The 15,275-nt window shown below is 34.4% G+C and overlaps 1 protein-coding gene across 2 annotated transcripts in view; it reads left to right on the top strand.

Annotated features, from left to right (window-relative positions):
* The window catches only part of DLG2 (discs large MAGUK scaffold protein 2), a 657,893-nt gene that overhangs the window by 115,675 nt on the left and 526,943 nt on the right, over positions 1 to 15,275 (top strand). For both annotated transcript variants that reach the window (XM_006926670.1, XM_006926664.3), the window contains one exon: positions 1,741 to 1,791. In XM_006926670.1, the coding sequence (XP_006926732.1) occupies positions 1,741 to 1,791 (51 nt within the window). The remainder of the gene's footprint in view (positions 1 to 1,740; positions 1,792 to 15,275) is intronic.

The following is a 15,275-nucleotide window of genomic DNA, read 5'->3' as shown; positions in this document are numbered from 1 at the left end:
TCCCTCCCTCTATCAACTAAAACAAGTTATAAACACAAACAAAAAGAATTAATGTGGTAGCACACACATACGGAAAATTTTAATTTTGTTTTATACTTTTTCACACGAAGAACAAAAGCATCCATAAAGCTGCTAAAGCTTTCCAACATCGCCAAGACCTCTTCTATGAGCCATTAAGTCACTGAAGCCCAGAAAATCGATTTTGGTTTAGAGCTGTTTGATAATGTAGTAACACAGTAAAATGTGATTCACCAATTAGCTCATGTAATTAGAAAATCAAAAACATGCTCTAAGTGGCTGCTGGACACACATAAATAAAGTTTATTGTCATTCTTTGCATTTGCTGATTATAGTTATAATTAACACCTTTGGTTGATATAATGATGTGACTACATTCCAATTCCTTATAAAAAAGAATTCACAAATATCTGTGTTTATAAGTCAGATAAATAAAATACTTAGTTTAGCTAGTCATTCATTCATTCCTTTTTTCTTCATTAATTCTTTCTTCCCAGGCTCTGTGTTAGGCTATCTGATTCTTGCCTCCATGGAACTTTCAAAAACTGTTTAAATTTTTCTAAATGAAGGAAAGTCAACTGAAGTTAGAATTTTACAAAAATTATCATTTTGTATTTAAAAGTTAGTCTTTCTGGCTGATTCCTAAATGCTAATAATGTTGCCGAGACACATGTAAGAAAAAAGAAACAACCGATTTGAGAAACTTTTTGCTTAGAAGTTTTGCCTGGCCGAGAAGGATACTGTAATAGATAAGAATGGAAACTGAATATTTGTTGGATTATTTTAAAACAGCTCTTCATGTTCTGTATGCACATCTGTTGAAATCTAAGGCATAAGTTATATGTTGCCTGGCTATATTTCAAATGTGTTCCTCTCTGTAAGTTCAAATCAATTCAAGGGTTGGTTGGATGGTTAAAAGTGTCTCACTAAGAACTTCAAACACATTCTACTTTACTCTTTTCTTATTTCCTCTGAAGTACATGGGCATGGTTACATGGTCCAGGGCTTCCTAATAAACATAACAAGAGGATAATAGAGATGAATGACCTGAGCTTGCGTCAATAAAATAAAGCCTTTCTTATAATGCATGGTCATTCTTAATGATACTTTACAGCAAAAAATGACATGTGGTTGTGCTGCCCTTACACTGATTTTTTACAGTCATATTTTAGTGTTCATTCATAGAAATTTTAACATATGTTAGGAAATTATTTCCACTGTAACTCTAACATTGTCTCTAGATGGTTTATTCTTTGTTAACTTATATTAATACTATTTTCATAACTGCCATTATCATGCTTTTTTTTTAGCTTAAAAAACAAACGATGAATTTTAAAACCACCCCCATAGAGAAGAGCACAGCAACCCTGCAGGTGTCTGCAAATATGCTGTTAGGGCCTTGGCAAAGCTTTGACCAATTAGAGAAATTCTGTGCAATGCAAGCGTAATATGTAAATACGTATTTTGTATTCTCTCCCAAACATTATGAAATTCTAAGGGAAGCAGTAAGCTTTAAATTTTTTTTTGATAGAATTTTGCTCATATATTTTAAAATAACTTAGATTATATTTTATTTGCATGAAAACGTGCAATCATAAAAATCAAGAAAGTATGATTTATTTATAGCTAGAATGAAAGTTAGCCCCCAAATGTTATCAAAAATGAAGCAGTGTCTACCTCAATATATATTTAATCATCCTCTTTCTTTTTTTCTATTTACAGGTCAATGGAACAGAAATTGAATATGAGTTTGAAGAAATTACTTTGGAGAGGGTAAGAAAAATCCAATAATCCAAAGCCAAATTTTGCTTTTCACATTCTGCATCCTAATGGGTTATCCCGTGAAATTACGCAATCATATATCATACCCTGGAAGTTTTTAAAAGGACTCGCAATGAAAATATTAATGAAATACTTGCAGTGGAAGGCATGGAGACAAGCAGACCAAATAACCTGAATATTCAGTGTATAGATTGCATTGCCAGGATTTGGAGAAATGAAATAAGACAGAAAAGTTCAGTGATCTAGTACAATGGTTTTTTTTTTTTCCTATTGTTTTCCTTATTGATGTTTTGCCATACATTTTTAGATGCATTCTGAAATATTTTTATTTCTGTGATATTAATACTATAACTACCATTACAGTGCATTTTTTAGCTTAAAAAAAAGTGATAGATTTTAAAACCACCTTCGTAGAGAAAATCACAGCAACCCTGCAAATTTCTGCTATTAGGGCCTTGACAAGGCTTTGACAAATTAGAGACATTCTGTGCAACACAATCTTGATATATAAAGATATTTTATAAAATAGTAAAAGAAAAGCCAAAGACCACATAGAAAAAAAATGTCCAAAAGGCTTTAACATGATATCCATGAAAAAAAAAAGTCTAATACAAAAATCTGTTCAACTTCATTAGTAAACAAAGGAAACAATAGTACTAAACTGTTTTTTTTTTACCCAACTGGCAAAAAATTTAAAAAGAAGGTTTATTGAATGGTTTTGGAAATTGGTGGAACCGTAAAGTAGCAATTTAGAAGAATGTATCAAAAGCCTTAAAATGGGCACACTTTTTCACCCAGAAATTGTACTTATTGAAGTATACAAATTGTACTTATTGAAATATACAAATGCACAAATATTCATATTGGTATTATTTATAATAGTAAAGATTGAAAAAGATAAGTGTTTAATAATACATTATTATTCATCCATATAATAGAAAATTATGTTGTAATAGTATTTTTAAAATATTTCATTGTAAAGATAGAGGTATAGGTAGATTATATTATTAAATTAAAAATCAAGTTTTATAATAGTATTTAAAATATAATCCAATAAGCCTAAACAAAGGTATACATGCATAATATGCATTCATAAATATATACATACAGCCTAGAAGGGTATACGCCAAAATATTAAAAGTGGTTAACTCTTATGGAGGATTTTTGGGTGATGTTTTAGTTTCATTCTTAGTTTTTCTTTATATTCATTTTCTGAGCCTTCTACAACAAACATATATTACTTTTATAATAAGAAATAAAAATATAACTATTTTTCCTAAGCTATCATTCGAGTATAAGTTCACACTATAGATTTACACTTAAAATAATATTTTCTTTTTAGTTTACTGATAATGCACTCCCGAGTCAGTGAATTTATCATTCTCAGCCTAATTTTTATTGAGTGTGAGTGGTTTTAAAAGAAAATTTACATTGAAAGTTAAGTGTTTGACAAATGGGTACTCTAAAACTTCCATTACAAACTCCGATAAAATTTAATGGCATGCTAAATGGAGAAAAGTGAAGCTTATGGAAAATTAGCTCAAATGAGGAAAAAAAACACATTTCTCCTTATAAATCACTAATTTTCACTCCAGAACTAGCTACATAATTTGTACAAAGTGAAAATGTGGTGCCCCGGTTTAAAAAATAATAATAATTGAAAGATGGCAACAGCAGAGCATTAAACCAAATGCCCTTTCTACGTGCAGGGCCCTGATTGCACAGATCTTGAACTCATGAGGCCAGCCTTTCTCACTATACTCTACACATATAAATATCTTGACTATAAGTACCATTTAGTTTTATAAGTCAAGAAATGATTAGAAGTTAATGTTGGTGTGAGGTACAGCATTCTGTAGAAGTCCAACAATTGTGGATTCTACTCTGGGTCTGACACTTACTTGCTTTATGATCTAGCGTATCATCTCCCTTACTTCGTGACCTAGGGTTTCCAGTCATACTCTAAACCTCGTCATTGCCATTCATTGTACACCTCCTCCAAATCTCTATCTATATTAAACATCATCTTTTTTGAACACCACCTCTTCTCTGTCCTTATCATTTATTCTGATATTCCTACTCCAAAAATTTCTCAACCCCACTGGGATCTTGAATCACTGATTTCATCATTTCCCTCAAATTTTTAGCCTTCTTTATTCCCTCCCTTCCCTCCTAACTTATATGTTCCAATTCTCTCTCTCTTACACTCATCATTTTTTCTCCTATTTTTTTGTGTGTGTTCATCCAACAAAACCTCGTCTCTGGTTAATCTACCCTGGTTAAACTAACACTTTCCTATTTATTCCATGCCAGCACCTAGGCAACTGAACATGGATAGAGAAGCACTCACTCATCTCACTTTAAAATTATAGCTATTAATTTCAAATGGACCCTCCAAACATTTTAGCAATTTTGATACGTTTCTTTAGAAAAATCACTTTCTTATTCTCTGGGACAATTTCACGTCTATTTGCACTTCTCAAATCTCTTAACACATCCTCCCTCATCCTTACTCTCAGTTGTTGACCTCTCTTCATATGTCCTAAAGAAAATCCAAGCACTCGAATGAAAACCATCTTACTTTCCTACCAGTAGGTCTGCTCATAAACTCCCCCTGTTATGATGAAGGAATTTTCCCTGGTCATTTCCAAGGTCAACTCTTCACTTGTGACCTCTTATCCATTTAAAGAGTTTGCTTCTGCAGTTTTCTCCTCTCCTGCAATATCAGTTTCTCTCTCGCTTTTTTTTCCTGGATAAATTTAATACAGACATGATGTAATATTTTGACCCAATGTTCTCTCCTGTTACTGCTTTATTATTCTATTTCGCTTTACCGAAAATCTAGTAGGAAGATTATCTATTTTCATTAATTCCACTTTATTACCTCATTTTCTTATTTTAATCTATTGCATGTTTTCATCCCCGCAATAGTCCTGAAACTCTTCCTATCAAAGTCACAAAAGATTCCATCTCGCTAAGTCCGAGTTTCACTTCTCAGTTCTAACTGACTTCTCAGCAGCAATTGATGCAGCAGTCACTGCCTCCTTCCTCAAAGATGTTCATTTCTTGGCTTCCAGAACGGAACAGAACATTCTCCTGTTTATTCATCTGTGCTCTTTCTCAGTCTCCTTGCTGGCCCCTACTCTAAATGTCGGAGCACCACAGAAACCCAATGCATAGACTTCAATCTCTCCTCATTCCCTGGGTGATCTCATTCAAACCCATGGCTTTAAATACTATGAACTGATGATTCCAAAATCTAAAGTCATGACCTCTCCTTTGCACTCCAAATTGGACAGCTAACTGTTCAGTCGGCATCTTCTGTATGTTCCTAAAAGAATTTATGATTTCCCTGCACTCCCTACCCTCAGGGTCAAAACTGCTCCTATCCTCATTTTCCTCATCTTAGCTAATTTGATCTATCATTTTTCTTATTATGCAGGCCAAAAAAATCACCTATGAGTCTTCTTTAATTATTCTTTCTCTCTCAGCATCCAGAGCAAATCCTTTTAGTACTACCATAAAAATATATTTCAAAATCAATCACATCTTCTACCTCCTCTGCCAAATCCTAGTCCAAACCAATATCATTTCATGCCTGGACCACTGTAATAGCTTCCGCTTTTGCCTACCTTTCTCTTCTAAGTAGCCAGAATAATCTTTTAAAAAATATAAACCAGATTATACCACTTTTAATCTTAAAACCCTCTAAGAGATGACAATTAGACTCATTGTCGTCACCCACAAGGCCTTATACAATCTGAGCGCTGTTTTTCTCTCCAACATTATGTCCTCACCACCAGTTCCTTAAATATTTCACTCTAGCCACACTGAATTTCTCATTATTTCTCAAAAAAGACAAGCTTTTCCTACCTCTAGGCCTTTTATACATGTTATTCTATTTGCCTGAAATATCTCCTCTTAGAACTTCACACGACTTGATCTTTTCATTATTTAAACATCTGCTCTTCTCCTCAAAAAAATATGCCCTGTAAGCACCATTTAAATTAGTACCAACATCCCCATCATACTTTTCTTTCTTCCCGTAGCTTTATCTTTTAATTGCATTTACCAATATATGAAATATATATTTTCTATTTTTGTATGTATGTATGTATGTATGTATGTATGTATGTATGTATGTATGTAATGTTTACTATGTTAACATCCTTCTCCCAAATATAGAGTCATTTTTATATCCAATCTGTCTCAAACAGTCTGGAATGTAGTATACCCTCAGTGAATATTTGGTAACAAGTGGATTATGCCTGTGCTCTGTCACTGCAAGTACAGTGAAACAGAGACACATTGCCTGCTTTTGAATCCTGGCTCTACCACTTACTGATTGAGTTATTTTGAGCTGAATACTTAACCTTTCTGTGCCTCAGTTTCCACATCTTAAAACAAGGCTAAGTATTTGTAATGACTTCCTAGGGCCCTTGTGATGATTAAATGAGTTAATATGAAGATTTAGAACAACATGCATAGCTGTTATCCTTAACATTTTCATTAACATGGTAGTTCTCACAAGTGTTGTCAGAATCATTGAAAAAGCTTATTAAAAACCTAGCTTCCTATTCTCAGTGAACAATTTACATTAATCTAGCAAGAACTTCTTTCATATCAGATTTTTATTTACTTTTTTAGATATCAGACATCCAGTAATGAAGAAGTTACAGTCTTTGCTACATGCATTTACAGCTTACACATTTTCTACATTTAATCTCTGTAACATTTAATTTAGTAATTAATCACTTTTAGTAACCTCCCTATGAGGTGAATACTGCTAACTCTCTTTTACATATTAGGACATTGAGGCTCAGAAATAAAATCATTTGTCATGAATGATAATGATAGTCAGGGATGGAGCTAGGATTCAGCCCCAGGCCCAACAGATACTAGAACATAAGCTCATTACCACTGAGCTAGACTACCTTCAAAATTAAGCTCAAGTGTCACTTCCTCTATTTTCTTATTTTCTCCTTTTGGGCAAGGTGCTCCTTCAAAAATTAACAAAAGTAGAGAACTTCTTACATTAAATGATGAATGGAATCTGTCTTTTTTACTAGCCTATGAATTTCTTCATGGAAGGAATTATATTATAGTGTCCTTTATATTACTATGATGTCATAAAAAGAATTTGAGGACAATTTCAGGACATGTTGATGACTCTGTCTCTTCAGCGGCATTGTTTAATGCCTTGGCCACTTGCTACACATGGTAAATCCCACAAATGTCATGTACCTTTATTTGTTGAGCCCTTACTAAATGAAGGCACTTGTCATAATCCAGTTTCATAGCATTTTACAGCCTAGTAGAGGACAAGGGGAAATAAATAGGCAGAAACCATGAAGAAGAGCAGAGTGCTGAGGATACCTGGCCCAGAATGGAGTACTTCACTACAGCATTATACCTGAGCTGCTTTACGAAAGTTAAGAGGAAGCTAGCCATGGAAAAGGGAGTAAAAGGAAGTGGCCTCTTAGACAGGGAACAGCAAGTGCAAGTGTTCAAGGGCCCATGAAAAAATAACACACTCTAGGAGCTGCAGGTAGTTCAGAATGACCGCACTTCAAGTTATGAGGTAGGACTCACAAACCAGGCTGGAGAGATGGAGAGGGCTGAGAACATAGATGCCTTTGAAAATATAAGAAGGGGTTTCAGTTTTGTCATGAAGGCCACGGAAAGCCTTTGAAGAATTTTATGAAGAAACATGATATAATCATATTCACATTTCAGAAAGATCACTTTGGCTGTGATATTGGGTATACATTCCATAGGATTCAGGAGATGATGCAGACATGTCATTTAAGACATATAATTAATTGCTAAATTTTGCCAGTGGTAATAGTGGAGAAGATAATTCACAACACACTAAGAATGTTAGAAGAACAGATTCTGATATTTTGTAGGATGGGAAAATGCCAAAGAGAGCAGAGGAGTCAAAGGTGTCTAGACTGTAATCTGAAAAATTCCTTTCATTTCTGGGCCTCTCAGAGATGGACACCTGTGATATTTCAAACCTTTCTGACACCCTGGACTCTTATGACATTAACAAGTTGGCTGAGTATAAAGTCCATGGCTCTGAGTGATTTATCTGTCATCCATGTATGAAGTTAAAAGTTATGTACCCCCAATATGATTTATATCAAGAGAAGCTAGTACACTCAGCATGGATAATAGATTCATCATGCCTTCATAACCCTGACCAACACGCATGACTACAATTTAGCAGAGATATTGAAGTGACTGTCTATCTGCTGTTTCCTCCAGTCCCTGCCCCCGCCTCCAGAAAAGAAAGAACATTTGGAGTGCTTTTCTGACAGCTGCAGAATGTATGGCTGTGTGATACTATTTGAATGTTCTGTCTGACAAGTTAAAGATATTCTTTTATAATTAAAAAAAAAAAATCAAAGATCTGAACCATCCTCTCAAATATAAATCGTTGACTCTTGTTACTTATTATTTAACCCATGCTAAAACAAACAGACTCTTAAGGTAGAGAAAAGTGATTTGTTTACTGTACCCTGTAAATTCCTTTAGATTAACCAAGTTTTGGATATAAGATGGGTAACATGGAAATTTTGAAAGCAGTATTTGTGAACTGCCAGGCAAAAAGTGATCTGTTAAAGCTGTCTACTGACAGACTCTCCAGATACATCCAAGAATCAAATTAATTAGATATCTGAATCACTTGGGCCAAATTTGTTTCTCAGATTATTGACTTTTAATAAAGATGAAAATTCCTAAATTCAAATGGAATTAAGAGTCTATTCCTTCAAATAATGTAGAGGTTTTGGGTTTTTAAATTCTTAATTCTTTCTGTCTCTTTAGCTATTTTCAATTAATAATAAGCAGGAATAAAAAGCCATAGTCCCAATGACATTTGATGGGGTTTCAGTTTTTATATAGTCAGCTGTAGCACAATCTTATTCTAGTTTAGTTAAATAATTTTTAATTATGGATAAGCTTCTTAAATAAGTTCCAAATTTTATGTATGTCCAATTATCAGTATATATTTTAAGTATGTTTGCAAAGTACATAGATATCATCCAAACATAAGTGTATGTTTAGACATAAAAATATTTACTTAATATGTATATTTCTGAACTGAGTTTTATTGATTTGGTGGAAGGTATTATAACAGTTAGGAAACAAAAGCAGGTTTACATACACAGTGGAAAGAAGCACCGCAGTCTTTGAACACAGAAAGGCCTTATTTTGAATTCAGGATCAGCCACTTCCTGTGTGACCTTGAGCAAGTTATTTAACCTATTAAAGCTTCACTTTTCTCCATGATGAATGAAATACTAACATCTATCTTATAGCACTGTTGTAAAAAATAAAAATATATGTAAAACATCTAAAAGAGATTGTGTACCATTACAGATGATCAATATTATTAGTTATTATAAAGTATACACACATTTATCTAGGCCTCGTTTTTTTTTTTTATTTTTAAGATGTCACTGTTGCTATAACTTCAGGCTATCATCGGACTCGGTCAAGTGGCATATGCATGTATCTGCTTGTGTGTGTATATGTGGGGAGGCTATATTTGTAGTAAACGAGCAGCTTATTAACTGATCTCCAAATTGTATGCATAGCTAATTATCGGTGTATTTTTAAGCATGTTGAATATATCAATGGAATCTGCCCTTGAGTTTGCAGTCATAGCTTCCTCTAGAATAACCCAGTGCTATTTGTAACTCCGTATTTTCTTCTTTGTTAACTCACAGTAATGTAATTCTAGGCTAGATAACCAGTTACAGTGTTTCATTTTGTTTTCAGTAGCTTCAGGCTATAATTTTGCTTCAGGTTCTCTGATACCTCCTTAAAATATTTTATTCTAGCACTCTCCCACTTTCTAATCTCTACATATCATATAGTGAACAACTACTATTTTGCCTATACATAAAAACTGGCAGAAAACACATCCTCCTCCTTCTGGGGAACTTCTCCTCTCCCCATTCCCATCCCTGTGGTTCTGGGGAAGAACGCCAGTTACAGCACCTGTGGTCACACAGTTGACTAGTCTAGAGCTACTCATGAGAATTACCTGGTGAGCTAGTAAAAAATAACACTGATCCTGAACCCTGCCCTATACCAAGTTAACCAGAACTTCAGTGGGTAAAGCACGGAAAATCTTTTTTTTTTTTTTTTTAATTTCTTAGTGATTCAAAGCACAGTTCAGAGGCTGACACCTGAGCCAAGCTAAGCCCACCAGAGTGCTCCTTTTAGAGAGTCAGAGGAGATAAGAAAGAGAGAGAGAGCTGGCAGTATCCATTTCCTATCATAGGACTGTCGTGAAAACCCAACTAAACATCACTCTCTCTCCAATGGCTTCATGAGCCTTCTCTGAAATTCTTCTTAGCCAGACCAGTTCGAATCACACATAGTAACTTGCCTGCAAGTGGACTTATGCAAATGTATTTTGGTTGTATTTTAGCTGTTCTGAAGTTGAGTAAGTCATGTCTTAGACTTATGCTGCCATAGACTATTTTCAAAATAAATGTTGCCTTGCTTCGATTCTCTAGCTTTCAAAATTCTAATCATGTCTCTCACCACTGACCTTAGGTCATAAAGCAAAGCTCTCCGGTAGAATAGTGTTGGCAGGTTGCAGGGAACCTTAATACCCCAGAGCTTACACATACCATCTCCCTTAAAGTAACCCATTACTATGTTCTAACTGCCAGAAATAAAAGAGCAATAAAATAAAAAGTGTGGCAGGTAAAGAGAATGGCTAGTGACAGGTCTATGAATTTAGGCCTCTACTGTCTAGAAATCTTTTTGATTTGGGAAAGAACAATCTTTGCACACGTGCAAAGTGCTTTGCAGTATTAACCACTGGACTCAGATGTCAGAAATAAAATCAACTGTAGAAATATAATTTGCAGACATTGGGGGAGGGGGATCTATTAATTTAATTTTTCTTTAGTTGTAAGCATCAAAGTCGCAGGATAGAGGAATGCCTGATAAACATACCTCAAAGCTGATTTAGATGAACTGGAACAAAATGCATTTAGCTGAGATTCAGCTGCTGACTCCAACCTTCTTCATTTTTCTTTATTAGCTCCCAGCTGAGTTATCTTTCTTCTTTCACCTCACAAACCCTCTGTATTAACAAGTGGCTCTCTTTCAGTTCATTGGCTGAGCCTTACTGCCCTCGCATCATCTAAAGCACCTTTATATTTTCTTCTGTGAACCTCTTGTTATGCTATTAACCACATCTTTTTTTCGACATGACTCTTAACTATTACAAGCAGATCTATTGTTAGCATAATGGTACTTCTAAAACTAACAGCTTTTAGATAAAATCTACAAAGAAAAGACTTGTACAGAAATGACAAAACTCTATTATTCCTAGTAAGAATTTCCTAGTCATAGTACATCGATGTCCAGGACGTGTATGAAGAAGTTTGTGGATTGTTAAGGAGGTTCGGTGAGGTTGCCCTGAGTGTTCAGAATCGTAATGGAAGTACTGGATCCTGAAACTATTGGAACACAAAGACCCAAGGAACAATACAGCATAGGGCACAACAATCATATCTTGGGTCACTAGGTACTAGGTCTTGAGAAATGGTAAAAGCTGGAGATTTTGTTCCTTACAACTTAACAAACCCTAAATAATGTAGATATATATATTTTTTTGCAGCTCAACTGTCAGGCTTAGGGCAAATATAACTTCAGTCATTCTTAGCGCTTTTCTTTCCAACCACTTTAACCACCTCCAGAACTTTCTCCCAGATCCATGTTCCTGCTCAGTGACAAGACAATCTATACATTCTTTGGTCACTTTTCCTTGCATATAATTGCTGCCATATCTGTGGCCCCTCTCTGAGTTGTCCCTTCCAGTCTATCAATTTCTGCTATACCTTTCCAGTGTTAGGGGCATTTGTTTGTTCTCTATCCACTTCATCCTTTTCACCTTTTCCATTTTGCTAACTGTGCCCAGATTTTAGTTCAGATATTTGCCTTCGCTCACTTAACCCATGTGTTTTGATGGAAGCTAAGGCGACTCAGAATTCCATGAGTGAGTCCTTATTGACTTAGGCCAATTAACATATCCTGCTCCTTTGGCCTCCATTGGCAGTAGAAATACAACCTAATCCAGTACAATTAGAGTAAATTCCATCATTCTTATTTAGAATTCTGAGACAGAAACCTACCCTCTTCCATGGATATGAAATGAGGAAGACTAAAGCTCGGAGAGTAGCTTGGAGCCATTTTATGACCATTAGAGGATTATAGCTTTAGAATGAAGTAGCAGAGTAGATAAATGGGGTAATGAACAGTCGACAATATCTTGAGGCTGTGAATCAAACTATTGCTGAGCCATTCCTTTGGAATTTTTATTAAAATAAATAATTCCCTTTATCGTGTTAGCCAGTTTGAATTGGAGCTTGTGTTCGTTGAAACTAAACAAACCCTAAGTGACATAGTGGGTCATGAGAATCTTTAGGAAACAGCTTCGGTCCCTATTTTTGTAGACATACCTCAAAATCATTCATCTCTGAAAATTATTCTCTCTCCTTTTTTATTCCAGTTCAGGGGAATCTCTCTCCACTGCAGCCACCATTAAGGAAGCCTGACTCTTATTCTCTCCTTCACCAAGACTCTGCCTCTGCAGAGGACTCCTCTTCTCCCTTCACTTCCTCCAAAACTCTCTAATTTCTCCTTAGTTTTTTAAAACATAAGCGGGAAAATCTTTGCAGATTGCTTTTGGTTTTAACCCACCCTCCCCTTACCTCCTCTACACCTGCTTTCATGGGGAAAAAGAAAAAGGAAAGACACAGGGAGAAGTAATAAAAACACTTGTATCTGAAGGTAGAATTGCATAGTAGGAAAACTGAAAGTTATTTCCAGTATTTGAGAAATTATTAGAACCAGTGGGTTTAAAAGCTTATGTTTCGTCCACTTAGCTTGATGAGCTTGATGTATTTTTAAACTTTCAAATTATGTATCCTTTGGAGTAAAGGAATGCATACAATGTGAAAATATTCATAGGCATCAGAACCTCTATGGTATATTATCTTCTTTTAAAGGTTTTAAATGTTTAGTCTATATAGATTCATCATAAATTAAACAATGTGCATTTAGTCATTGAGAAGAATGTCATCTTTCATTTAATTCAGGATCACCAGCCAGGTTCTATTGACCCTAAAATTAATATTCACCCCCTTAACATTTTCCCTGAAAAACTCTTACTCAAAACCCAGCTCATATGTCACCTCTGAAAACCTTTGTCAGATTCCCCCAGTCAGAGATTGCTTATCCATTCTCTTCATCACTTCAGGGCTTTCTCTTGTCCTCTGTGTTTATATTGTGTCTACCTTTTAAATAAAATCCACAGTCCTCAAAGGCTAAAATGTTTCTTGGTTTAATCCTTTTTATTTGGTATCTTACATTTAGCTGTCTTTAATCACTAGAAGAATCTAGTAGGTTATTAGTAAAATCACTATAAGAGTCATTTAGTCTTTTGACAAGAGAGAGGGTAAAGATTGTTTTGCCTCCTTATAGTGTGTGAGTATATACGTATATATACACATGCATATATGTATAAATTTTATATATATTTTATACATTGTACATTTTATAATATGTCCATATATTTTTTGTATTTGTATGTATTTATGTGCTTATAGATAAATAGATAAATGATAGGTAGATAGATCGATAGATGATAAATAGGATCTTCTTTGCAAGCTGGACACAATAGTCAGTGCTATTTCGCATGCTGGGAGCAGTAGCTTCTGCCAACACTAAGTATTTATCATTTATTGAAGTTAGAGCTTTATGTGTTAATTACTCTATAGTGGTTATCTTATATTTTAACAAGTAATCTATTACATAAGGTTTAGAGCCTCTCTTTTATAGATAAGCAAACTGAGGTTCAAAGAAGTTACAACATTCATCCATAGTCACAAAACTATTGTGTGGCAGAGCTGTTTGATCTGTCCTCAGTTATGATGCAGTATCACTAGTAAGCTTAAAATATATGGAAGACTTTTTGAAGTAATGTATTTATTCTCTGATCAGCCATGATATATTCAGATTGCATTTACGGCTTATACACTATCAAAAAGAAATACTACACCAAATGGCAAAATATCTCAGGTTAGTACTGAAAGACTAAAAGCACCGTCAAGGAAAAGACAAAGGCAGTAGGTAAATAGAGATGCATTTGTTTCTCTTTAGGATTATTTCTTAATGTTTGAGAAATAAGCCAATCCCCTACCTCTATGCCTACCTCCCTCCAACCCCATCTGCTTAAACTTGGCTCAAAGCTCAGTAATGTTACCCTAACTCTGGAGGGGAAAACAACAACAAAAATGACATTACATCTTGCATATTTATCATTCTTCTAATTCAAGAAAAGGAATCCAGTTCAATGTTCCAATTATATTTTTAAAATTTTCTTCCTGAAAATATATCCATGTTTTCTGAAGCTAATATTGGTGAGGTTATTTGTTAGTTCTATTGTGCATGTATTGTTATAGTTTCATTCAGTCAACATAATGTACACATTATAATACATCACATTTTAATATTCATTATTTTAAAAATATTTTCAGATATTTCATTTCATCCTTCAAACTACCCATGAACTAGGAAAGGAAAACATGATATTCTTCATGTTATAAATGAGAAAATAAAGGCTCATAAAGTGTTTACAAGGTTCCCCAAGGTCACTCAATATGGAGCAAAGGCCAGTCTAAAATTCCAGCCTTTCTCTTTTTCCTCTCTCTTTTGCTATTTTGTTTTTGGTTTTATTTTAATAACAAACAAATACAAATTATAATCACTTTATCAGGTAAAACAAACTGAAAATTTCAAAAAGTAGTCATTTATTTCTTAAACTTAGCTGAAATCAGAAAACTTTCTGTCATACTATTAGATTTTGAATCATCCCAAATCATTTAAACTTGCTTTTCTTAAAGTAACTATCGGAAATGTTAAGGCTCATGAGAGACATTTCCGTATACCAAGTTTTATCTTGTACCTCCAGTAAAAGAGAACCCTTCAACCCTCAAAATTTTGAACATTACTATTTAAAAGGTATTTCTTACATTGATTTGAATACTCTTCTAGTAATTTCTACCAAACTATTTTCACCAACATAGCAAAGTATTTCCAGTGTAGATTTTATAGCTATATAGCCTGAGATCAAATTGTGGCTTTAACACTTACCAACTTAGTAAATGTGAGCGAGTCACTTAATCTCTCTATGCCTCACCTGTAAAATAGGAATAATAATACTTCCCTTGTAGTGCTGTTGTGAGGACTAAATGAGTTCATAAATATAAAATAAAATACTTAAAATACTAGCTGGCCCTAATAAGTCCTATACAAGAGTTAGTAATTATTATTATGGGTCTAGTTGCTTGTTATGTGACAGACCTTGAAATATTTTAAAACAAAATCCACATCCACTTTCTCCCTGAGTCTTCTCTTCTGCAGAGTCACCACTACTCCCC

The sequence above is a fragment of the Pteropus alecto genome, unplaced genomic scaffold (assembly GCF_000325575.1).
Source record: "Pteropus alecto unplaced genomic scaffold, ASM32557v1 scaffold7, whole genome shotgun sequence".
Lineage (NCBI taxonomy): Eukaryota > Metazoa > Chordata > Mammalia > Chiroptera > Pteropodidae > Pteropus > Pteropus alecto.
The sequence above is the reverse complement of the archived record's forward strand: the minus strand, read 5'-3'. Positions and strand labels throughout refer to the sequence as shown.